We start from the raw sequence: 26,237 nt of genomic DNA, 5'->3' as shown, positions 1-26,237 counted from the left end.
ATTCTCTGAAAGCAAGAAGCTTTTTTTTTAACATGTTTTGCCCTTTCTGTAGCTTTTTCTTTTCTATTTTAACACTTGAATTGCATTTGAAAAGATATTAGCAGCAAATTTGACTGCTGGTTCTTAAGCCTAGCTAACAGCTTTCAAGAACAGTACTTAGTCCAACCTGTTTCATTCTAGAGGCACACAGAGGATGCAGCCTGCCTCTTATTACTGTTTTCTGCAGAATACATATGGGGGGGGGGGGAGGGTAGACAACAAGGGGGACCAAACCTCCTCCTTCCTTTGCTTTAAGGCAAAAGGTCTTTATTTCTAATGATAGCTAATTATTCCTTGGCATATCCTGTGCTTGCCTATAGGATGAGTAACTAATAACCATTACTAATGGTTATTAGTAATTAGTAGTTAGGTTATTAGTACCAGAAGGTAGCGCAAGAAGTAACTGTGGAATTTTTAATGTTTCCCTCTGTGGGTCTTAAGTGGGGCATCTGTTTTGTGACAGAGTGGGCAGTTAGTCAGTCTTACTGAGCCATTCAAACACTCCACTGTCCAGATACTCGAATGGAACCTGAGCTGCTCTTCTCTGTGTTGGTGCCTCTCTGCTTTGCAGGTCTCCCAGAAACATCCTCAGCGTGCTTTTGTGTTTCCCAACACACTGGCTGTGCTTGGGGAACAGTGACATGATTTCTAGTCACTCAGAAATGCAGCATGAGCCACTTCTCGAGCCTCTCTGTCAGCAGTCTAACCCCTCAGAAAAATCAAAACTGCTTGTTGACCTCTGGCTGATCACAGGACTCAGTTCTGATGTTTGACACATGCAGACAGGTTCACTGGGATGAAGTATTCATTTAAATAAATGTTTAATGCAGCTAAAAGTAAAGGCATCTTTGACACTTATGACTTTGTCGCTGCTTATCAGAAGGAAAAGTTACAGCGTTGAGATCAGAAATCATTTACCTATGTCAGTTTAGAATATGCTCTTTAAAAGAGAAGAAAGCCATCTCCAAGAAAGGTGTGACATTAGGAATATTTTTCTTATGATTTTTCTCAAAAAAACCCTCAACTGTCTCACCTTAATCTTCTTTGTTGTCTTGAGCATCTTATTCTGTAGGGTGTGAAGCTGCTCCCAAGACATCTAGGTTCTGAAACAAAAAAAACCCAAACACAATGATGTGAATGTGTTCTGGTTTTGATAACACTGGCAACATTTTCTTTTCCCTTTAAGAAGAAGGTATGGGGGATTGCTAATTTGCCTGCAGTCAAGCTCAGACTGGAAATGTGGCATGCCATAAGAAAACAAGTGGGAGGGAGGGTTTTCATCTCCTCTTGCCTTGTCACTCCCTAATACTGAAGTAGAGAAATGGTAGGTGTGTTACATAGATCCCACAACAACAAACCCGGGGTGCTGTGTAGTTTGAGAAGAGTTGCCTTAGCTGAGTGCTCTCCTAGATGGGGAGGTGGGGGATGCTCCGAGCTGGCAGGTTTGGTAAAGGCACGGTGGTGCCTGGGAGAAGCTGCAAGGATTACTCCTTTCCCTGCAGGCAAGGCTGGACCAAAATAGTGTTCAGGGCAGTGGAATAGGGTAGAGGTTTTAAGCAACACAGAATAGTTCTCGCTTGTCAGGTGAGTTTTATAGCCTTATTTATAATGGGGAGACACGGCCTCAGCTCTGTATTTGCTTTGGTTTTGCATTGAGCTAGGTGATTGGGAGTTTTCTGCGAGAACTGGACTCTGTTCCTGATTACTTTTTTTCCCCCCCCCGCCAATTCAGACTAGGCAGCCATGTCAGCCAAAGCCATCTCTGAGCAGACGGGGAAGGAGTTCTTGTATAAGTATATCTGCACATCCTCTGCCATCCAGAACCGCTTCAAGTATGCCCGAGTCACCCCAGACACTGACTGGGCACGACTCACCCAGGACCACCCTTGGCTTCTGAGCGAGGTAAGGAGTGACCTGCCTTCCTGTAGTGTCTGAGCCCCGGACAAGCCTCTGCTCAGCTGAGCTGCTCCCTGTCAGGCACAGCACATCGTGCTGTGGCAGATTGTGAGCAGAACCGTGCTCCGGATCTTTCCTGAAGGACCGGTCGCTGCTGCTGCTGCTCTGCAACGTTCACTTGCAACACTGATGAAGAAACAAGCCTTGCTTCAAGGCTGTTTTATCACCTTCTAGGGTGCCTGATTATAAAATTTCTTTAACGACTGTGAAATACATGAGCAGAGATATCTGCAAATGAGAAGCTTCTAATAACCACACAGAAGCTGAACGAGGCTGAATCAGACAAAGAAAGAGTCTCTTGAGATGTCAGTCCCTATTCTCACACCCTTACTTTCTGAAATCACGGAGTGCTTTCTCCATGGCTAGCTCTTGCGTGCAGTTAGGATACTGCTTAGGTTTCCTGCAATCAAGCAAAGCATCATGGAGAACTTAATTTTGTTTTTTTTTCTGTGCAATATCTTTTATATCTCTTTGTGTTTCATAGCTATGCACTTTCTGTAGAGAAAACGTATTCAGAGCTCTTTTTATTAGCTGTCCAAGCTAATGGCTCCTTTCCAGTGCTTAAATATATTAAGTCATTGGCTGGTAAAACATGAATGTTTCCCGGTCCTTTACTGACTGACTGCTAGAAGCCCTACACTGAGTAGTTAAACATTCCGTACTCAAGTGCATGAGTGAATTGCTGGAAGATATCAGCAGAGCTTCTAAAAAGACTTGCAGAAAGCCAGAAGGGAGCAAGGATGCTATCTATCCTTTAAGGCAGAGTTCTGTAATGCTAGAAAGGGCTACAGGGTCCAGCAGAAAGACCACAACTGGCATTCTGTACTGCAACATGTTATGTTCTGACTCTACACTGTAAGTTGCTAAAGTTCCAGGACATATCAGCTGTACAGGAGAATGGTACCCATTCTGTATTTAAAAAAAAATTTAAAAAAATATTTGCAAGCTAGAGATAAGTGTGTTACCCATGGAAAGCTGTTCCTAGGTATCTTAAAGAGCCACTGTCAGTAAACTACAATGTGCATGGCCACTGGCCCTCGCCAGTCTATATGCAAAGTACACAGTGACAGCAGGAGCTTTCTTTGTAAGCATCTGACTGTGCTTGCCATGTGTTCCATAGTTTCTCCTTATGAGTCTCTGCTCACAGAGAAATACTAATTTCGTGATGCATCTTATGAAGACAGTTTGCAAAACTGATGGGATGCTGTACACTTTTCAGTGTGGGTTTTTTTTTTACAGAAATTGAGTACATATACCCCATCCTAACAGCTGCTTTGAGTTATCAAAGTTCTTAAAAAAAAAAAAAAAAGCCAAAACAAGCTGCCACCTGAGTCTCTGATGCATACTCATGTCTGAGTAGAAATAAGGCAGCTCTTCTCAAAGTACAGCTTAAAAAAAAAAAAACCTGCTGGTGTGTTGTGCCAGGAGATTAAAGAAATTTTGGAAGGACATTTGCTGTACGGAATTTAAGTTTTTGTTTCACTGTCTACAGAGAATTCCTTGACCAAAATCACTTTCTAATGCTTCTTTCTTTTAATCCCTCTTGTACAATGTTGTAGCGTTTAGTGGTGAAGCCAGATCAGCTAATAAAGAGACGTGGGAAGCTTGGACTAGTTGGAATTAATCTCACTCTGGATCAGGTGAAGGTTTGGCTCAAACAGCGACTGGGGCAAGAAACCACGGTGAGTGCCACCTTGGCAACAAAAACTTAAGACTTTTGTTCTGGTTTTTCTGCCTATTTATATGATAGGAGCTGGTGTGCAGTTATTTCTCTTGCTTACGGTGGTTTAAAATGCATGTTATGCTGATGCCAAAGTCCCCTGTGTGAACTTCCCGCTGGTAAATGAGCACTGGTAAATGACACACTCTGATAGGGAGCACAGCTCAGTGCTCCCCGTTACCATCTGCTGTCCAAGTCTGCTGTGTAGGGCCTGTGTGGTGGGAGGTCATCAGGAATTAGTAACATTTTGAAAATCCCTTCCACTTGAGTCAGCAGTTGATAGCTCAAATGCTGTGTCTGGCTGGCATAGCTGCTTTACTTTAATGCCCAAGACAGATTTAACAAGATAGGTATAAAAGCTGTCATAAAATTGTCCTCGTATTGTAGCCAGCCCGTGTGTTTTGGCTGATGACTGAGTGTTACTTCAAGACCTTATTTTAGCTCAGTGCCAGCTTGTAATATCTTTTCTCCTGGGAATGATACTGCATGGCTAATGATAAAGAAATGCCTGCCATCCCAGCTGCTGTGTTTCAGGAGCTGATAGAGTTCTGCTGCCTCAAGGAAACTGATGCTTTGGCCCTACTGTGATTGATTTGCTGCTGGCTCCAGCAGCAAGCTGTGTAGCTGAGCAGCGAGGCTTGCCTGAAGGCCATTATGAAACAGCAGGCACCTGCATCTTGTGTGCTTGCCCATCAGGAAAATCATGGATGTTGAAATTGCTTCTTTAGCACAATACAACCACCACATCTAAAGGAAGGACTGTGCCAAGGACTTGTGACCAATGATGTTGGCTCCCGAAGCAGTGCCCTCAGGAGCAGCTAGTATCTCCTATGGCCTGTGCAGAAGTGTTCCTTGAGCCAGGAGACTTGGTGTGGATAGCAGGAAAGTGCCTACACAGGACAGTTCCTGGGACCTTGCTGTAGCTGTCTGGCCTTGTAGGAAAAGGCTAAGGGGTACTCTTATTCTTCCATGCTCACTGACACCATTTCCAGGGTGAGGGCTGGGCAGAGGCCTCTGCTCCTGCCACTTCCCATCTAGCTCAGGATTTCCCTTGCTTGTCATTTTTTCAGAGCTCCAAGAAGCAGCTCAAGCCATCACATTTCACACTGCACTAAGCAAGTACTCTGTAAAGGTGCTGTCTCTGGGACAGGAGGTGAAGAGCTGTTCTGGTGTAATTCTGATAGCCATCTGCCCTGTTAGGAAAAAGGGGAGGGTGACTGACTCCTGTAACCTGTGAAGTTCAAGTATCCTGGAGTGGCACAGCCTCACATCTAGCGGTGACAGTGCTTGATGCTGTGCTGGAGAGGGAGGAGTATGGTTCCCCAGGAAACACAGTGGGGAGGCGCTTGGGAGGAAGTGATTCTAGAGCAGTGCTGATTAACTCTCGAAGCCTGCCTTATGCTGTCATAAATGTGGATATTGGACAAGCATTTATTGGCGTTTGTCTTGTTTTCTGCCTACAGATTGCTAATGCTAAGGGAATCCTAAAGAATTTTCTGATTGAACCCTTCGTCCCTCACAAGCAGGTTAGTATACCAAATAAAGCCTTAAAAAGTGCCTTTCAATCTCTTTTGACTTGCATGTGGCTTGGACAGATTGATAGAGTGGAGAAAGTGGAAGTTTGGGAGTGTGCTGTTAACGCTGACTGTGTCAATGCATGTGGTCAGAGCTGCATGCAGGCGCAGCATTAGTCCATACGAAGGGTTGCTAATAATCACGTTGGTTGCTGTTACTCTACCGGGAGGAGGTTACAGATGACCTGAGAGGGACCAAGTTGGTTGGAAAAGGCAGCTCACTGCTCCCTGAATCTGGTACTCATGGGTGTGATCAACAAACTGTTGATGTGAGATATCTCCTATTTGTGCCAGTGAAATATTCATACTCTGCCACGGTTTGCAGAAAGGGTAAAATTACCTACGATACAGGTGCTTTCAGCGCACACAAGAAAGGACTCTGGTTTGTGCTTCAGTTGTGTAAGATGGAAGCCGTTTCCTGCAGAAATGGAAGGTGTTGTCCCTGGCACATTTCACCAGGATGAAGCACTCTGGGCCCTGCCGCTCTCCCTCCCAGGCCAGCACAGTCCGTACAACCCTGGGCAGTGTCTGGGCCACTCCAGTGTTGCTTCTCCTTGGAAAGCTTAGCGGTGTGCTCAGTTGCCCCATTCCCAGCATCGACACAAGAGCCTCTTCAGGGTCTTCTCTGGGTGTGACTTGCTAATTTTGTGCTTGGGTCTGTGCAGGAGGAAGAGTTCTATGTGTGCATATATGCTGCCCGTGAGGGAGACTACGTACTCTTCCACCACGAAGGGGGTGTGGATGTGGGAGATGTTGATGCCAAAGCTCAGAAGTTGCTTGTGGCAGTGGATGAAAAGCTCAATGAATCGGACATAAAGAAACATCTCCTGCAGCATGCACCAGCAAATAAGAAGGAGTAAGTACAGATGCCCGGTTCCAGCCATGGCCAGCCACCCAGAAGCTCCTCTCCTTTATTTCAGTGCAGCATCCTTTCATTCTGTTTCACCCTAAAGCTTGCTCTCCTACACTTCCTGCTACTCTCAAGAATACGCCATGCATCCTAAATCCAAGTTCTTTGACCTTATCCAAGCCTCTTTTAAAATGCAAAGTAAGTGTTCGTAGTGCTTTGAGTCCTCACTTGACAGGAGCACATCTCAGTCTACTGAAGTCTTGACCTCTGAGATGTTGGAGACATGTACTGAATTTTGATCCTTTTCGCCAGCACAGAAGAGTTTCTTTTATTTAGTAGGAATGGTGATAAGATGTGAATCTGGTTGGTAGTTAGAAATGTACTTACCCTTACTCTGGCCTAGTCTAAGAAGGTATTCTCTTACTATTCCTACACTTGCTGCAAGTTTATCTGTAGCTGCATCTCCTTCAATTAGATGCCTATAGCTAGTTATCTTAGTGAGTCATGATTTTTACCAATATAATGCAATCACTGATGGCATTGTTCAGCACTGAAAGGCTGAAGAAGCCTGTCACTAATACAGTTTACTGCAGTCTCTTCCCCATCCCAGCTAATGAAGCTTAATTCTGACAAAGATGCATATCTGACAGTCAGAGACAGTGGTGCATTTCTGTCTCTTGGTGAGATTAAACAGACTGAAAATCTATACGACAGTTGTGAGCAACTGTGTTCTCTGCAGAGTTTGGTGGAGTGTGATTAAGATGAGTCGTCAAGGTCGTCTTTTCCTTGAGTCATCACCTAGGCTTCTTCCAGAGAAGATGAATGAGAATGGAAGAAATTAATACAGAGTAGATTTACAGATTGCCACTAATATAAATGAAGCAGAGCAGGCTGTGCTTTATATTTGGCTGCTTAAATGAATTTGTCTTAAATTGTTTTACAGCGTCTTGGCTAGCTTCATCTGTGGTCTGTTCAACCTTTATGAAGATCTATATTTCACATACCTCGAGATCAACCCATTAGGTAACAGATATTTTTGGGAGCTTGACTTTCTGCTCTAAAATGCTGAAATGTATACTTAATCCTGCTCTGTTTTATGTAGTTCGCAACAATACTAGGTGGCATATGCAAAAGAAGTACAACAGTGGCTATGGCGTGTCTTGGAAGTATTAGTCAAATTAATCCAAAATGAGAACTCCTTGCAGGTGTTCTGTTATCTAATTTCCTGGTGGAAATGAAAAATTCCATTGAAAGGGATGTTAAGTCAGAACTGAAGAACATAAAAATTGCGCTGTTGGATCAGAACAAAACAGCGCCTGAGCCAGGGCCTGGCCATGACCACAGTCACTACTTAATTCTTAAAGGAACTTGCTGAGTTTGATAAATACAACTAACTGACCAATGTGGAGGAAGGGGAACAAAGGTGAACTAGTTTTTGTAATGATCTCTGTATGGTGTCAAATTTTATGAGTAAAGTTGTAACACATGTCTTTGTACAAACAGTGCTAATTGATTTTTTTTTTTCCTTTTTTTTTTTTCCGAATGCAGTGGTGACTAATGATGGTGTCTACATCCTTGATTTGGCCGCAAAGATTGATGCGACTGCTGACTACATCTGCAAAGTGAAATGGGGGGATGTGGAGTTCCCCCCTCCCTTTGGCAGGGAAGCTTACCCAGAGGCAAGTAGCAACCCACTCTGGCCCAAATCCCTCTGTTGTGGACTACAAGATTAATTCCTCATTGCTTGTATGTCCTTGAGGTTTTCCTCCCTTGTGGGTTTTCTTGCCATGTTTCAAGTACCTTGGCATTGCTCTCCATGATAAGAGCTTGTGCAAGCCTGTGTACGGGTTGCTGTAGTACTAGGCCTTCCCCTAACCATGCTCTGAACTGCGATTGCTTTCCATCTTCGCATGGATGTTGTTTCGGTTCTTTTCTTTAATTCAGAATTTACTTTTTAAAGTGGAGGTTTATATTTAACTTCATTTAGCTGTGTGCCAAAGCTTTGCACTTGTACAGTCTTTCTTAAGTGGTTCTTGCCTGCGCTCGTCCCCTGTCCGCATCATTATTTTTTTGTTGGAGCAGTGGTTATTGACAGCCTCATGGCAGCTGATGCTCCCTCAGCAGTTTCTGAAAGTAGAGTAGAAGTTGTCTGATTCATACTTGCGCGCAGATTTTTCAGAGAAAATTATTACCATCTCTCAAACTTCAAAGTAAAAAGTTAAGATGTTAATACACCTGTTTTCCTGAAAAGTGATGACCAAGAAGAGGCCTGCAGGCAAACTTTTTGGTTTTAAGTTAGAAATGCCTGTTTCCTCTCAGAATTGCCTGGGTTCATACTGCTGGTTGCATAAACACTGCTTCATACGTAGCCTCCCAGCAGCTTCAAAAACTGTTGGAAGTAGAGCTCTCTGCTTAATTGTTCTGTTACTTATTTCAGGTGACTGTTGTTCTGTCTCCAAAAGGATTTCTGTCCTGACTTTTTCATTTTAATAATTATAATTATGCTTCAGTTGGGGAAGGTTTTTGTAATATGGCCAGGAAATCCATTTAGCTGTTTCTCTCTATGTAGCTTGCTGGATGCCAACACTTAACTCAATTTGCTCTTAAAAGGATTAGTTTTTTTTTTTTCTCTGAATCATCCCTCTGCAAGTCACTGTGAAGGTTATTATGGCAGTGTCTTTGAGAATTTTAATGAACTCCCAATTAAGTGCTTCTCAACAGGCAAGCACACTGCGATACAGGAACACCATGTTGAGCTAAATTACAGCACTCTCGGTGATTACCTTCTTGGCTGCAGCACAGCCACAGACAGTGTAGCCATGGGAGTGTTGATTCTTAAATTTCCTCTGGTCTCAATCTGCACACAAGGTCAGAACAAGACTTTTCAGTTCAGGGGTATTTGATTCTGCGACTGTTGTATGCAGAACCGTGAAACCTGGGAGCTTCCCAGGGCTGGTTGAGCAGTGGAGGAAAAGACCACTGTTCATGGAAAGGCCAGTGTAGTACACAGATCAGTGAAACACAACCAACAGTCAGATGCATTTCCAAAGTATTTCATGTGCAAACAGGAAAAATCTGCTTCTGGATCTGCACTCTACAAATGAGGTAATATCAAATTTATTTATAGCAATCACTTGTGACTTCACCTGGGACAAGCAAGAGACAAGCCAGCATGCCTTATAAAGACAACATATTCTTTGGAGAATATGATTTTTTTTTTTTTTCCCCAAGAAAGAATCAAAATTTGAGCGTATGCTCAAGTTGATCCCTTTTGAATTGTTACAGAGAGAATGGCACAAGGTGTCTATACCCAGTCCAATTTCAGTGTTAATGTCTTGGAGAACACATAACACAACTCAGTCTTGGCCCCTGAGAGATGAAGCTGGGTCTCTGTCCCTTACAAAAATGGTGTGTGTGGTTCTGCTCTCCCCTCAGTTGTAGTTGAGAGGAGATGTGGAAGCTCTGCGTGTCCAAATGGGCCCAGCACTACGAACCCTTTGGTTTGGAAAAGAAGGGTGTAGAAGGAAGTTTAAATTGTGTGCTGCTCTGTCCGCAGGAAGCCTACATTGCTGATCTGGATGCGAAGAGTGGAGCCAGCTTAAAACTTACTATTCTTAATCCCAAAGGCAGGATCTGGACCATGGTGGCTGGTGGTGGTGCCTCTGTGGTTTACAGGTAACAGGACCAAGGTTTCCAGGGCGGGGGGGTGGATTTACAGTGCTGGAAGAAAATAATTGATGCAGCTTCTGGAAAGGAGATTCTTCTAAAGAGATCTTTCCCATGCCGTGACTGCTTGGGATCTCTTCAGAATGAAGATGCTGTTCAGATTTCTTACCAAGATGTGGAATGTAGCGTCCCTTAGAGATGATAACTTAATTCTGTGAGGTTGAGATATCATTTCTTTTTGACTTGGAAAGAAAAAAGCTGGCTGAAAGCTGCTTATGGTAATATTGTTGCTGTGGTAGTCATCGAGTTCCCATCATATCTAGGAAGTATAACAAGATTAATCATGACTGGTACCAAGAGGAGAGCAGCTTTCTTTTCAGCATACAGCATGATCTCTATGTTACAAGTCCCACTTTCCCAGGAATTTTGAATGTTTTATTAAGACTTTTATAGTGACTTGAATTATAACTAATCTCTTAATTTTTTTTTTTTTTTTTTTTTACAGCGACACCATTTGTGACCTGGGGGGGGTGAATGAACTGGCTAACTATGGGGAATACTCAGGAGCCCCAAGTGAGCAACAGACCTATGACTATGCGAAGACTATTCTCTCCCTCATGACACGAGAGAAGCACCCTGAAGGTAAGAGTGTCACCTGCAATTTCAAAGCTGCTCACTGCAATTTCAAAGCTGCTCAGTTGTGAAGCTGCGGGGAGGACTGAACAAACCTGAGCTGTTACTATGCTTAGACGTCCCTGGCAGAGCTTTTAATGTATTGCTGTCTTCTGAGTGAAATAGCGATGGATTTCTGCTCTTGCTTCAGAGACAGGAGAAAATGCAGCTGAACATATTCTTGTCAGAAAATTCTGCTTGGTCCAAAGCTCTTATCTTCCAGGCTCTGCTACACACAACTTACTGCAAACTATTGGCTAGTCTGAACTGCAGCATCGTTTCACTTTATGTCCTAAATGGCTTCATGATCTTACAGTACGCTGTGTTCTTAAAACAGTTTTATTTATGTGCGTTTCTTCCCTCAGGTAAAATCCTGATCATTGGAGGCAGCATTGCTAACTTCACCAATGTAGCGGCCACTTTTAAAGTAAGTGACTATTCAGAAGTATCAGCAAATGCCCATAGCTGCCAACCCTCAGCTATTCTCCCCAGTTCAATGTTGTGCTGAGGCTGATGGTGCATCTCTTCCAGGAGTTCCTGAGGTGATGGGACAGGGTAAACATCGGGCTGCCCAGCTCACCTGTCCTCTATGTTTCTTAGGGCATCGTGAGAGCGATTAAGGATTACCAAGGCCCTCTGAAGGAGCATGAGGTGAGGATCTTTGTGCGAAGAGGAGGCCCGAACTACCAGGAAGGATTACGTGTCATGGGAGAAGTTGGTAAGAACCAACCATTTCCGTAAGTTTTACTCTTGCATCTTGTTTCTTCTATGTGCTTTCTGCCAAGCCTTTTCAAGGTTAAATGCATTACTTCAGCAGAAGTTCACCTTGGTCCTTTTCCCTCCCACAAGGCTGACTGTTCTTGTATGCATACACAGGGAAGACCACTGGGATCCCCATCCATGTCTTTGGCACAGAGACGCACATGACTGCAATTGTGGGCATGGCGCTCGGCCACCGGCCTATCCCCAACCAACCACCTGCTGCAGCCCACACTGCCAACTTCCTCCTCAATGCCAGTGGCAGCCCTTCGGTGAGTTCCTTCCCTTCTGTGAAAGGGAGTGCTTGTGAGGTGCCTCCTGAAGGCAGCTTCCCCTGTCTGAGGCCAGAAATAGATCTTGGCCACCATTGTATGTGCACAAAGCTCTAGGAGAACTAAAGTGACTCTGCTTGCATGGTTTATCAGGAGGGGCCGTCCCAACATCCACCTCGCTTATGCAGAAAATGTGACCCCTCAAAACCAAGAATGTGATTCTAGCATCTCCTGGGAACTTGGTCATTTAGGAATTTTCCCTCACTTGACTGAAGTGGTCCTATCTCAAAATTAACTTTCTTTCGTTTTCTTTGTAGACTAGCATAGCCAAAGTGGCCATCTCCTACATGCTCCAGGCTTTATCTGGCACGCTGTCCCTTACTGACTTGGCTTCTGACTCTTTCAGACTCCAGCACCCAGCAGAACAGCTTCCTTCTCGGAGTCCAAACCAGATGATATTGCTCCAGCCAAGAAGGCAAAACCAACAGCACCTCTTGGTAAGTCCAGCATTGGAAGTCATTGCTAGCAGTTCTATTCTGCTCTCAGTGAGAGAATGTGAACTAGACTAATGCTTTTTCTGCATATAAAGGGAAGCAATTTTATGGTACTTGTCTATCTTTGTTTTAAATTTAATTAAGTGCTTTTAGAATGTTGTCATTTGTTGTACTATTAGCTCATACACAAGCTGAGTCAGAGTTGCCTTGATCTGGGATGTCCCTTTGAAGGGAACAGCACGGTTTGAGAACTCCATCTTTCCCATGTCCCCTTATGTGAGGCCAGTGGACAACAGGTTAGAGTATCTGTGTTGCGGTTGCTGAACTGAGGCCTGCTTTCCAGTTAAGTACCTGGGGGGTGTTCCCATGGGATGCTGCTGGAACGGTGTAGGTATTCAGAAAGTCCTTCTTGGTATATGCTGCAGCTTCCAGGGTGAACACGCTACAGTCAGTTCAGTGGCAGTTGTGATGTATTCCTCTCACATTCAGGGTTAGAGGTTATTGTGCTGTGTGTTGTGTGGTTTTGTTGGGGTTTTTGTCTTTGTTTTCAGTTTTTGGGTTGTTCTGGGTTTTTCCTGAGTTTGTAGGAAGCTTCTTTAGCATGGTGGTATGCAAGAGCTTTGGCAGCCTTTTTGCTCGTGTTTGTTGGAAGCCTTATTGGGTAACAGCATGTTGTATGGGGATAAAACAACAGCAGAATCGGTCAGGGACAAAATGTGATAATGTCCTGGTCCTCCTCCCTTGAATGCAAGGAGATACTGGCTTGATTTACAACAGTATGACATGATGACAGCAAGATTCAGGTCTGATTCCGGTGAAACACATCACAAAACCCACTACTGCTCTCTTAATTATTGTGCACAGAATTTTGCCTGAGCAGTGCTTCAAAAAGACATTGGAAATATTTGTGCCATGGAGCTTGCAGTGCAAGGAACTGCCACCTGAACCTGAAATGTGTTTGCGCTGGGATAAGCAAGTTATAGATGACAAAATGCGAACTTTGATGTCAAGATATTTGGAGAGGAAGCATGGTGGAGTGTGCTCCAGTCTGCTTATTTTTTAACAAAAGCAAAACCCACAAGGCCCAAGTGCTGTGGGGAGGAGGGAAGCTGCAGCACCCCACCGCAGGTTCCCTGCTGTTGGGATGGCAGCAACCAGCTCTGTCGTATTGTTGCATGAGTGATTCTCTCTTTAACAGATTCAATCCCAGCTTCAAGACCTGGTTCAGGTAGGACACGTGTGACTAGCTGAATGTGCCTGGCCTTGCTGGCAGCTGACTTTTTTAGTTCTTGGTTTTGTTGCTGTTTTTCTCTCCAAAAGTTTGCAGTGTTGTCTGGTCCTTCCCTTCCCTCTTGCCCAGCATATTTAGCTATCACCATATGAACTTTTCATCTGTTTTTTCAAGTGCAGATCACATACTCCTTTGCACAAAAACTTACTATTTCTGGGGGAGAGAGGGACACGTCTCAAACTTGAATTTTTTCTTCCCTTCCTCCCCACAATCCTTATGGAAAAGCTCTGTTCTCTTTGTTTTCAAAAGGAAGGAATCGCTAACCATGCCTAATAACTGGCATTCTGTTTCAAAAGGAAACAAAATAGTGCAGGTGCCATGCTTATGAGCCTTGAAGGGCACAGAAAAGTCACTGAATGAACTAAATGTTCTTCTTGCCTTATCAGTTCAGCAAACCATTAAAGCTTGTGCTCAGTGAAGTTATGGGTACTTTAAGCACTCTCTTGAGCTCTGTGCTGGAGGAGAATGAACTGCTGAATCAGGGTCAAAGCAGAGTTTCAAGCAATCTCCCCCACCGTAAGAGGAGGGACATTAGAAGGGGACCTCTCAGATTCTTCCTTGTACGGTCTCAGACAAATAGCATCACCTTTCTGGGCCTGCATTCTCCTATTCTTATGAATACTAATATTACCCCCTTGCAGGCACTTGCAAGATAAACAGAATTTTTCAGGGTAGGCAGTTTCCTAATAAAAAATCACGTGGCAGCGCATTTGAACTGTGAACAGGTAGAGTTAGAGAACAGTGACTGATTTCTTGTTAAAGCCAGAAGAATGGTATCCTGTTCAATCCCTAATGCTGTTTACCTTTTGATTCAAAGCCAAAAAGAAATTAGTGGTAGACTGAGTTGTCATCAGCAGTTGGATCAGCTCTGAGTTCTTAAGAGTTGTAAAATTAATTCTGCCTGGAGTCAAAGGGAGGAACTCAATGTTTTGCTCTGACAAATGGTGTAAATATACCTTAAACAAACAGTCCATCCTCACTAGCTGCACTGTTGCCTTTCCTGTGACTCTGTCCCCTGAAGCCAAGTTTTGGGCCATATAAAAATTCTTGGAGCTATCAGGTTTGTGTTGGATTCTGATCATCAGAAAAAAAACTGAAAACAAAAGCTGAGTATGTAAAGCTCCTTTGCTTTCTTTGTCCCCTCCATTTCCTGCTTTTCTTTTTATTTCCTATCATCCTACTGTGGTGCCCTGACGAACATAGGAGGCAAACCTCCTGTGGTTCTCCCAGACTGTAAGCCATATGCAAATAAACAAATAAAATTCAAAGTTCCCTTCCTCTTCAGCTTTGCAGAATAAAAATATCTGGGAGGAACATGAATGGCCCATGTGAGAAGAGGAAGAGGCAGTTTTCACTTCTCTCTCCTCTCCTACACCAGCTCCCGTGCTGTGATTAAGCACTTGGCCGTTTTGTGAAACCCAAAACCTGGCTATTGTGTTCAGAATCCTGGGAAGGGGGATGCTGCTTCATCTACAGTTTCTTCCTTAATTTGGACAGTGTGGCTACTACATCCTGCAGTTCACCTGTTGGGTTCAATTTGGAGGGAGGGGAATATGCTTGTCTGAGCGATTTTCAGCAGACATTTGGCAAAGTTGCAGCTTTTGTCTTGCACGGATGTACATTTTGAATGTGTTTTTGTCTTCCTTTCACCCCCCCCGCCCCCTTTCTGAGCAGGTAAAGCTACAACCCTGTTCAGCCGTCACACCAAAGCTATCATTTGGGGGATGCAGACACGGGCCGTGCAAGGAATGCTGGACTTTGATTATATTTGCTCCCGGGATGAACCTTCAGTAGCTGCCATGGTTTATCCATTCACGTAAGTAGCCTGTGTTGACTGCATTATTTTTCTGACTGCTTCCCTCAAATTCTTCTGTTAGGTTCCTCCCCTTCCAGTCTCTGCTGTTCTTTAGTGTAGCTCTGCCCTAGTCTGCATCTCTGCTTTAACACCTTCTCCTATGCTCTCTCCCACCATCAGGTTGGCTTTGCAGACTGCTTCCTGTTTCCCTCAACCATTGATGTCAGGCTGCTCTGTTGAAACAGCTTAACGTTAGGCACATAATTTAAGTACCACTTCATGCTCTTTCAAAGGGTGTCCGAATACTGTTCTTTCACTCGGCAAGTAAGGCAGGCATGACTAATTGGGCTTTCTTCAACAGCCCACTGGCTTAGCAGAGGCAGTAAGGCTATCTAATGTTTCTTCCACCCATCTGTTTGCTGCATGCTTGTTTGAGACATCTTGATTTGTGCCTGCAGCAGCTGGAATTTTCCCCTCCAAATAAGAGCCAGAATCGGAGCAGCTCTGCTAATAGACTAAAGCAGTCTGTCTGTCACGTAGACAAACAAAATTTAAAAAAAAAAAAAAAAACTCTGTTCATCTTGTTCATACTCTTTCCTATAGTGGCAGTAGTTTCTCAGCAGGCAGGAAGTGTGCAGATCCTTCAGTGGGATAGAGAGTTCCCTTGTGGTATTCACCCTCTTTTACCTTATCCCTACAGCTAACGGGGATATGAGAGGCTACTGGGTGTTTCGGATAGCCCTCAGGAAGAACCTCCAGAGCACAGCTGTGCATAAGCTGTTTTGTTATTGTACCTCTTGAGTGTGTATGGGGGGTGTCCCTGTCAAACAGGGCAAGTAGTGAGAAGGAAAGGAGTGGCTGTCTGGCCTGCTGCTAAGTCAGTGAGATGGGAGCCCGTACAAAGGTAGGAGGCTTGTTTCATTTCTCTGGTATTTACAGACATGCAGGATAGCTGATGTCTAATCAACCTCTGTCCTGCAGAGAATTTGGCCTCTTGACCATTAAGTACCTTGTGCTGCTAGTCTGCAGCTCTGATGATAATTGCAGCTCTGTGATACCTTCTCAGCAAGTGCAAACCTCAGGGTACTAAAACTGAGTACAGGCATAGTCACATCTATAGAGGAGTGGCAACCCCTTGCAGTGTTGCAGTTTAATGAATAAAAAGCAACAGGGTTTAAAAGTTTAAGGCTACCTATAACTATCTGATTCTGCTTGACCTTTTGGAGGAAGCCAGGCTGGCAAAACCTGGAATGCTGTGTTGCAAATGTACCAGTATGGGAACACAGCCAATATCTCTAGACTCTGAAATAATTGAACAGTATAGACTTCGGTGAAGTTCCAGTCGGAGCATCTACCATCTATAAAAGAGAACACCTACAGTGAAACTTTTCTAGGTGCATCTCCTTCAGCATGTGTGGGGTAGGGTGGGTAGAGTCTCACTGTAGCAGAATTAGAAAGTTGACTGGCCCTCACACTGCTGTCCTGGCTGTTCACCACAGATACTGGTTTCCTGTTCCCCCAGTCTGGTATTTGTTCCAGCCCAGTAACGCAGCTTTGCATGCATCTCATTCATTACTCTTTCTGTGCCTCATTCTGTCTTCCAGCTTGGAGTAGAATTGAGGCTCTGGTAACTTCACTGTGGGAGAGCTTATTCATCTTGCTGGATGCCTCTGTCCCCATTAGCCCGTCTCCTTCCATATGCTGCTCTGTTCTATACTCTGAAGAACCTTCTGCTGTTAGTATGGTCCCTCCCCATGTATGCTCACTTGCTAGTGAGTCTCACAGTCAGTCTTGGTGTCTGAGAATTGGGGTTTGTAAACTCCTCTGTCTGCATGCACTGTATCCCTTTGTCTTTCCAGTAGCCTTAAGAGTTACGGCTCTTTCATCTTCTCCATAGTGGTGACCACAGGCAGAAGTTCTATTGGGGCCACAAAGAAATCCTGATCCCAGTCTACAAGAACATGTCAGATGCTATGAGGAAGCACCCAGAGGTGGATGTTCTCATCAACTTTGCATCTCTGCGCTCTGCTTATGATAGCACTGTTGAAACAATGAATTATCCACAGGTGAGCAAGGGATCTAGAAGAAGCCCAAGAAAAGAAAGATGATCTTGTTAGCAGGGTACCAGTCTTTCGTAAACTGTGATGGCATTAGCAAATTGGCTTGGTCTTCCAACTTAGCAGATAAATACCTAAATTCTAACTCCTTATAGACTCGAAGGTGGATACCGAAGTTACACAGCAAATTCTAATGCTGGACCTGCAGTTTGTGTAAAAGGAACTCGGCGCCTCTTTGTTAGGAGTGATTACTTTGAGTTGGTTAAAATACAGTGCTGCTCTAATGTGCAAGGGGGAGAAAAAAACCCAAATGTCTGAACAGTGCATTGAGACTTCTGAAGATCACAGCAGACTGCGGATGCGTGCACAGGGCCTTCCGCTATGAGAGTGCACAGCATGACCCCTCAGAGGCCTGACAAGAGGGAGAAGCTGATCATGTCTTGTGAGCAGAGCAGCTGTTTGCCTTCTCTGTCCTGCAGAATTCCTTAGGGTGGCAACACTGGAGGGTACTAACAGTTTGCTTTATCTTGATGCAGATCCGCACCATTGCCATTATTGCCGAGGGCATTCCAGAGGCCCTGACCCGCAAACTGATCAAGATGGCTGATAAAAAAGGAGTCACTATCATTGGACCTGCAACTGTAAGAACTGGCGACCCTTTTCTCCTCTTGTCTGTCTGTCTTTATCTTCAGCTTGGCTTTCTCTGAAGAATAAAGTATATCCTACGATCCATTTTGTCTTTAGTCATATAAAATGCACGTTAGTTTCTCATTTTAAGGTCATGTTATTGTCTTCCATTGTTTGTGAAAATACTGACAAGACTGTCATAAGGAAATGTTCCTAGGTTTCATGTCTATTTTAAAGGGCTTTACATCTTTCTCCAATTTTCTTGTAGGTTGGTGGGATCAAACCAGGTTGCTTTAAAATAGGCAACACAGGAGGCATGCTGGATAATATCTTAGCATCAAAACTGTACCGTCCTGGCAGTGTGGCTTATGTTTCACGGTCCGGAGGAATGTCCAATGAGCTCAACAACATCATTTCCCGAACCACTGATGGGGTCTATGAAGGAGTGGCCATTGGCGGAGACAGGTAGGAGTCTGCATCTTCAACAAAGACACCATTTTTTTTTTTAAAGTCAGTCAACAGAAGAATTGTTAGTAATTTGGAGGAGGAAGGGCAGGTTGGCTATTAATTTTTCTTCTTTCAGAAAAGTTTGAAACAAATTCAACTGTACCATTTTCCCTGTATTCTACCCAGATATCCTGGTTCAACTTTTATGGATCATGTTTTGCGTTACGAGGATACTCCAGGAGTGAAAATGATTGTAGTACTTGGAGAGGTGAGTGAGACCAGTTCACTCCTATCTGAGAAACACCCATGTGTTTTTTTGTCTTGGGAGCATCTGACCTGGCTGCAAGGATGCTAAATAACAGATACAAACCAGTGTGGATAGCTGCCACTTTTGCTGAATGTCTGAATTTTTATTTCATGCTTCTTTAATCAAAAGAAGTTGAATGCATTCCACAGACAAGCATAGTCTCCCCAACTTAAAAAAAAAAAAAAAAGGCTTTGTTCTGAGACTTCAGCTGTTACTCAATGAAAAAGGAGAAAAAAAAATCATCCAACTAATGCTTCCATGTGCATCTCTCAGCTGGTTTCTACAAAAGTGCCAAGTTTTGAACCATCTCAGCACTCTTTCTTTCTGCAGATTGGAGGCACAGAAGAGTACAAGATCTGCAGGGGTATTAAAGAAGGTCGTATCACCAAGCCAGTGGTGTGCTGGTGTATTGGTACTTGTGCTACCATGTTCTCTTCAGAGGTATGTATAAAAATGGGGACGAATGCACAAAGTAAGTATATATCCACAACAGGAAGAAAAAAGCCAACTTCTCTCACTGTGCCTAAACCTTCCAGAATTGCCAGTAGCAACTTACCATGCCAAAGTTAAAAAGCTTTTACCATTTATATTTATTGTGCTTCTGTAGTCCGCCACTGGAGATTTCCAAGGGATTTTGCATACTTTTAAAGGCAGCCCAAAGATCACAGGGAATGTAACAGATTCTAATAGCTGCCTGCCTCTGGAGTGGGAATGGGAAAAATGCATGTTAGGCAGCTCTGGAGAGTGGGGGAATTCAGGTTCTTCCATTGATGTTCTGTCTCCCTAGAGTGATTCCATATCAGAAAATGCCCTGCATTTTGCAGTACTGATCACAGTTGCAACCAAGAGTTCTGTTAGTCCAAATAAGAAGGCAGATGTGCAGTCACTGGTATTCCTCTGTCACTAGTTTCCTAGTCAGTTCTCTATTCTGTTTTACTCTCTGCAGGTAAACAACTTATATCCCTTACTGCTGTCTCCTCTCTTGTTTGTAGGTGCAGTTTGGCCACGCAGGAGCTTGTGCCAACCAGGCTTCTGAAACTGCTGTTGCAAAGAATCAAGCTTTGAAAGAAGCTGGTGTGTTTGTTCCCCGGAGTTTTGATGAGCTGGGAGAGGTCATTCAGTGAGTCACATTAACAGGGCACCTTCAGCAGGGGACAAAAACTGTTAGGGCACTGATTCTAGCCTGATAAAAGAATATATTTCTGCTTAAGGAAAGCAACTTCTATTCAGTCTGGGGTTTTAAGGTCTAGATTAAGAGATACAAGTGAGGTGGTCTTAAAAGGACTGACGTTAATAAATGGATTCTCTCCCTAGGTCTGTCTACCAGGATCTTGTGGCCAAAAGAGTGATTGAACCAGCTGAGGAAGTGCCTCCTCCAACTGTGCCAATGGATTACTCCTGGGCAAGGGTGAGCTGTACTGTTTTACCTGCTTTTTGGTTCCTTAGAAACCAGACAGGATGTTTGCTGTGATTCTGGATGCTTATGGCAATAACGGTGTTGCCTCGGGGTTCTATCTCGCACTTCATCTGTGGAAGCTGCTCTGAGCACAAGCTTAAGGCATTGTTGTTTGACCACTCTGCTTCCTACTGCCCCTTGCTTCTAATGTGGATTGTTTAAAATCCCATCTTTATGCTGTTATTTCAGGAGCTGGGTCTGATCCGCAAACCAGCTTCCTTTATGACAAGCATCTGTGACGAGAGAGGTCAGGAACTGATTTATGCTGGGATGCCTATCACTGAGGTCTTCAAAGAAGAGATGGGAATTGGAGGGGTTCTGGGCCTGCTCTGGTTTCAAAGGAGGTGAGGCAGCTTTTGTGAAAGCTCCCAAATTCTTTGGCGTGAAGTTTTGCATGTTTATTGATAGACTTTAAGCACAAAAGTAACTCCAGGATTCCTTTGTGAATGTAGATTCATTGGAAGTGTCATCTCTATATCCCCTCCTCTGAGACCACATCAGCATTTCAAGCCTTCAAACGATGTGTTTTAGTCTTGGGATAAGGTTTTCCACACGTTTTGTGGTGCACTGAGGAAACTTCTCTATTCTAAGTCTGCTTCACCCTCTATGACTACTTGCTTATAATTGTCACCTCGACTGGAGAGATTGGGAAGTTTACAAACACTGGCTAACCAGCCTATAGGGAACCTTCTGAATGGCAGAAGTTTACTGCCTTCATCTGATCATGCTTTCATCAGAGAGAGTCTTGGCACTAGCTGTAATTTCTGGCTCAGCAGAACAGGATGAATAGAACTGTAGCACAGTCTTATGTTTCCCTCAAGGGGACCCACAGAGCTCAGTGATTAGTCAGCTGAGTGTGTGCAAACTCAGCATACAAAACTGACCCTCAGCTCTGAGCTAAACAACTCCTGTAGAAACGGAATAAAAATCTCATCTCTGAGAAAGATACTAGGATGCACTGATAGGCTTTGTGTCCCTACAGCTCCCTTTATCTGTTGTACTTCTTTCAAGCCTACACCTAAAACAAAAGTCACTGTCCAGTATAACACCAAGTGTCTTGTTCTTCAGTTTTCTTTGCAGTAAATGACTTCAGTCTCTTCCTTGCTCAGGTTACCGAAGTATGCCTGCCAGTTCATTGAGATGTGTTTGATGGTAACAGCAGATCATGGGCCTGCGGTATCTGGAGCCCACAACACCATTGTCTGTGCAAGAGCTGGAAAAGATCTTGTTTCGAGTCTCACTTCAGGCCTTCTTACTATTGTAAGTACTTAATCTCCAGAAGATTTAACTTCGCTACTCATTACTCTGTCCAGGTTTTATTACTATTAATTTAAGGTTTTGATGTTGTCTCTTGAGTCTAGAATTATTTAGTAGAGGCCAAATTGCTGTCAGCATTGTCCTTATCTGGTTGCCTAGTCTCTTCCAACACTGCAAAGTCAAAATGTGAATAAAACAAGACTCTAGACTGCATTTCCCCTGACACTCTGTCTCTAGCAGAGATGTATTGGCTACATACTGACACTAGTGTTGAGTTATAAACGGATGCTTCATCTCAGGTGCCTGCCTGACTTGAGTTTCATGAATGCCACACTGATAGGCAAGGCAGATGGGGAAGATAATCTGGTGCTTGTTTTGCACCTTAACTGTGGAGTCCTTTCCTATAATTCTCTTTCTGTATTGCACCCAGGGTGACCGGTTTGGTGGAGCACTGGATGCTGCAGCTAAAATGTTCAGCAAAGCCTTTGACAGTGGGATTATCCCTATGGAGTTTGTGAATAAGATGAAGAAAGAAGGGAAGCTGATCATGGGCATTGGACACAGAGTCAAATCGGTAAGAAAACTGCATTAGTACAGACTGGAGGTTTGGTTTTTTTAGAGCAGAGGGGGAGAGGAAAAAAGACGAAGGAAAGAAAATTAGCAACTTTCAGAGGCAGTTATTGACCAAATTCTCAGGACTTATAAATGCTAAACGTACAAATAGTAAAGTTTATGGCAAGTACCTGTGCAAGAGGCAATATCAGTGAGTGTAATGTGTTCTTAACTTGCAGATAAATAACCCGGACATGAGAGTTCAGATTCTTAAAGACTACGTGAAGCAGCATTTCCCTGCCACCCCACTGTTGGACTATGCACTTGAAGTAGAAAAAATTACAACTTCCAAGGTGAAATGTTACTAGTATTTATCTCCTTTTGGCACTTTTTCTTACTGGGGGACAAGTGACATGGGGTTAATACAGTATTTTAATTGCAATGCTTCATAAATTGCTGCTGGAGTTTTGTTTTTCTATGGTAGACTTCAGGCCAAGTACAACTACAGTTTAGTAAGGCTGAAGACATTTGTTGGACACTTGGACAATGATGAACAAACCAAAACACATTATCTGTGTGTCTGCAGTATATCTGTGTGGTGGGTTGACCCTGGCTAGATGCCAGGTGCCCACCAAAGCTGCTCTGTCACTCCCCTTCTCAGCTGGACAAGGGAGAGAAAGTATAACAAGACGCATGTGGGTCAAGATGAGGACAGGGAAAGTTCATTCAGCAGTTACTGTCATGGGCAAAACAGACTTAACTTGGGGAAATTTAATTTATTGCCAGTCAAATTCAGAGTAGGGTAATGAGAACTAAAACCAAATCCTAAAACACGTTCCCCCACCCCTCCCTTCTTTCCGTGCTGAACTTTACTCCCAGTTTTACTCCACTCCCCCACCCTGTTCTCAGAGTGGCCCAGAGGGGTGGGGAGTGGGGGTTGTGGTAAGTTCATCATACGTGGTCTCTGCTGCTCCTTCCTCCACGTAGGAAGGACTCCTCACACTCTTCCCCTGCTCCAGCGTGGGATCCCTCCCACGGGAGACAGTCTTCCATGAACTTCTCCAACATGAGTCCTTCCCACAGGCTGCAGTTCTTCATGAACGGCCCCAGCCTGGGTCCCTTCCACAAGGAGCAGTCCTTCAGGAACAGACTGTTCCAGCCTGGGCCCCTGTGGGGTCACAAGTCCTGCCAGCAAACCTGCTCCAGCCTGGGCTCCTTTCCCCATGGGGCCACAGGCCCTGCCACAAGCCTGCTCCAGCGTGGGCTGCCCATGGGGTCACGGCTGCCTTCTGGCAACCCCCTGCTCTGGTGTGGGGCCCTCCCCGGGTGCGGGTGGAGATCTGCTCCCCCAGGGAGCTCCATGGCTGCAGGGGCACAGCCTGTCTCACCGTGGTCTTCACCACAGACTGCAGGGGAATCTCTGCTCCAGCGCCTGGAGCACCTCCTTCCCTTCCTTCTTCACTGACCTTGGTGTCTGCAGAGTTGTTTTCTCTCATGTATTCTCACTCTTGTCTGCAATTGCTGCATGCTGGGGTTTTTTGTCCCTTCTTAACTCTGTTATCTCAGAGGCACTGTCGCTGATGGGCTCGGCCTTGGCTAGCAGCAGGGTCTGTCTTGGAGCTGGCTGGCACTGGCCCTATTGGGAGCTTCTCACAGAAGCCACCCCTGCAGCCCACCCGGTACCAAAATCTTGCCATGCAAACCCAGTACAATCTGGAACTGCTGTATTCTTTAAATCTGAGGCAGAGCTAGCACACATGATGGGCTGCGGCTGATAATCTCTGTGGTCTGAACCAAATGCAGGCCCGCTGTTTGGAGCTGGTTTTCCATCATTCGCGTTAAGCATGGCTCTTGCTCAAGCTGCTGAACGGCCTTCTCTATGGCTAGGCTTGTGTGCCCACAATTATGGGCAACCCTCAAATCACCCTTGAGGATGGAAGTTGCCAGGTGCATATCATTTGCCACTGTTAATGTCTTTATTGGGGTGTGTTTTCATTTCCTGCAGAAACCAAATCTTATCCTGAACGTAGATGGCTTTATTGGAGTTGCCTTTGTTGACGTACTCAGGAATTGTGGCTCTTTCACACGGTAAGGAGGTAGCAGGCGGTTTCTTTTAGGTTATGGTCCTATAAAAACAATGGGAGCCATACTGCCAGTTCATCTGGGGCCAGAATTTCAAAAGCACGTTGTGAAGGACATGTGACCTCAACTTGGGGGAAGGAAGCTTTCACATGAATTCAGTCTTGCTACTGGCACTAGAGCAGACTCAGCCTTTCTAAGATTGATTCCTTAAATAGATCACTATGAGGAACTGCTGAATTTCTTTTCTCTTGCAGGGAAGAAGCAGATGAATATATTGATATAGGAGCTCTTAATGGCATCTTTGTACTGGGCAGGAGTATGGGATTCATTGGTAAGTTTGCCATCTTTCTGCCCCTTTCCTCCTAGGGGCTGCCCCTGCCACCATGAACATGAGTCATATGAACTCTGGGGACTCAGTCTAAAATGCTAGTTGTAGGAGTACAGAAATCAAAGTTGTTTCAAGGCAAAGTAAGACTAGGAGGAGGAGCAAAAACCTTGTAACATAAACCACTTTTGTTTTAGGACACTATCTAGATCAGAAGAGACTGAAGCAAGGTCTGTACCGTCACCCATGGGATGACATATCCTATGTTTTACCAGAGCACATGACTATGTAAGAACCTGTAGTATTGCCTCAGAATGCCCCTTCAAAAGACAGAAGCCTGCACAGGGGACAGCCACAAATGGGACTTTGATGTATAAAGGCCATTGGTATACAGACGTTGAGCTGCCTGGTCAAACTGTGCAAAGCAACTGTTTTGTAAGAATAGAAATTTAATCTAATAAAAAACAAAACTTGTGATATTCCATATGTTACCCGCTGTATTTAATACTGTGTCTCACCCTTTTTTTTTTCCTACTCTTGTTTCATTTTGTTTCCAGAAAAGATTTTAAGGGTTTTGAAAGGGGAGTTTTGCTCATAGGTGCAGTCTTATTGAGCTTGCAGTCTGGTAACAAGCAGTAACTTTTCCCAAGAGAGGGGAAAGTACCCATCATTCCCATAAGCCATGACTTGGGCTTTTTGTTGTTGTTGTTTGTTTTTCAGTTTGTTTACTGTGTTCTCATCTTCAGTTTGATTGTATCCTGAATAGTGGGACCACTGCTGATGTATAACCAATGTTACTCAAACTCTGGTGTAGTAATTTAAAGTGTAAAGTTGTAACATACTGCTGTTAAAACTGTGAAACTACATGTATTCCAGTGTCTGTATTTATGCAAACAACTTCTCATGTACTATTAGATTGCTGGTATATGAAATGTCACTCATGTTATCTGCAGATGCAAAAATAATCTCAGTAACACCTTCAGTGTCCTACTTGTCTGTGTATTGGAACCTAACTCAAATAAATGATACACTACACATTTGTTCATCTTCCACTTCTGGTGTGTAAAAGTTGATCCCAAACTGTGTCTGATGGAATGTGTGACAAGCTGAGAAACAGTTGTTTATAAAAATAACAAACCTATGAGCAGTTGTTCCTCTCATGGTGGTTTTTTCATTAAGAGAAGGAGGAAAAAAAAAAACCCCAAAACCACAACCTTACATACAGACTTAATCTATCATGGTTCAGGCTCTATAGAGATGAAATTTAGCAAATGGGAGAAGAAAAAGGAGGAAAGTAATTATAATTAATATAGCAGTATCCAAGAACTGGAGAACTGTATCATGTAGTATAGTACACATTGAAATAACCAACTACAGCTTGCTTTACCCCGGTTAACAAAAAAAAAAAAAGCATACCTTAGCTGGAGTAAATGAATACCTCATGTAAAGTCCCTTCCCTGCGGCCTTGCCTTGAGGAGGGATGTTGAGGAGAAAAATAATCAAAAGGATAGCTCAAGGTTCTAAATAAAACTATACATGTACTTCTGGTCTCTGGTACCTAGGCAGTGTGGCAAAGCAATCCCCTCCTTTGGGCCTACACGGCGCATAGCACGCTCCCTGCTGCTACACCGCAAGGATCACTGACAGGGGCTCTGGCTGTCGCACCCCACAGCACCAGGGCGAGCCCAAAACGGAGCAGCATCCGGGGAGAGGGCAGGCCTCAACCCCTGCCTGGGGCAGGCCCAGCAGCTCCTTCCTGACGGGTTTTTCGCGCTCGCCGGGCAGCAGCGCTCCGCGGAGCGAGGGGAGCGGGAACCGCCTGCCCCCGTCCCGCCTTTCGCCTGAGCGGGCAGGCTGGGGCGGGGGGGGCGCTGGTGCATCTGCCGCGGTGCTGGCCCAAACGCCCTCTCTGCTCGCTGAGGAGCGAGAGGGGCACTCACCTCGGTCACATCCCCTTGGCCCCAGGTGACGGCGGCCCGGCCTGAAGGGACGGGGCGCCGCGGGCCCTGCACATGTGCCAACCCCCCCGCGCTGCGCCC

General features: G+C 44.5%; 1 protein-coding gene across 4 annotated transcripts; it reads left to right on the top strand.

The window, feature by feature from the left end:
* Nucleotides 1-1,782: 1,782 nt before the first annotated feature.
* Nucleotides 1,783-24,490, top strand: ACLY (ATP citrate lyase; the record flags this gene model as incomplete). 4 transcript variants are annotated; one of them, XM_082010617.1, is made up of 28 exons in its annotated part: nucleotides 1,783-1,941; nucleotides 3,555-3,677; nucleotides 5,179-5,241; nucleotides 5,955-6,145; nucleotides 7,083-7,162; nucleotides 7,688-7,818; nucleotides 9,696-9,814; nucleotides 10,311-10,447; nucleotides 10,843-10,904; nucleotides 11,078-11,195; nucleotides 11,354-11,508; nucleotides 11,915-12,005; nucleotides 13,201-13,230; nucleotides 14,968-15,109; nucleotides 16,986-17,154; nucleotides 17,682-17,786; nucleotides 18,041-18,237; nucleotides 18,406-18,487; nucleotides 18,857-18,967; nucleotides 19,519-19,646; nucleotides 19,841-19,934; nucleotides 20,172-20,326; nucleotides 21,092-21,242; nucleotides 21,670-21,813; nucleotides 22,031-22,144; nucleotides 23,797-23,879; nucleotides 24,128-24,204; nucleotides 24,396-24,490. In XM_082010617.1, 28 exons carry the CDS (start codon nucleotides 1,783-1,785, stop codon nucleotides 24,488-24,490), a joined length of 3,306 nt encoding a protein of 1,101 aa, XP_081866743.1. The 4 variants fall into 4 exon arrangements, with proteins under 4 accessions (XP_081866743.1, XP_081866746.1, XP_081866745.1 ...); XM_082010620.1 differs by lacking the exon at nucleotides 13,201-13,230; XM_082010619.1 differs by lacking the exon at nucleotides 13,201-13,230 and having other exon boundaries at nucleotides 14,965-15,109.
* Nucleotides 24,491-26,237: the final 1,747 nt, after the last annotated feature.

The sequence above is a fragment of the Phaethon aethereus genome (genome assembly GCF_964289735.1).
Source record: "Phaethon aethereus genome assembly, chromosome: 25".
NCBI classification, from domain to species: domain Eukaryota; kingdom Metazoa; phylum Chordata; class Aves; order Phaethontiformes; family Phaethontidae; genus Phaethon; species Phaethon aethereus.
Note: the sequence above shows the minus strand (reverse complement) of the source record. Positions and strands in the feature narration are given on the sequence as shown.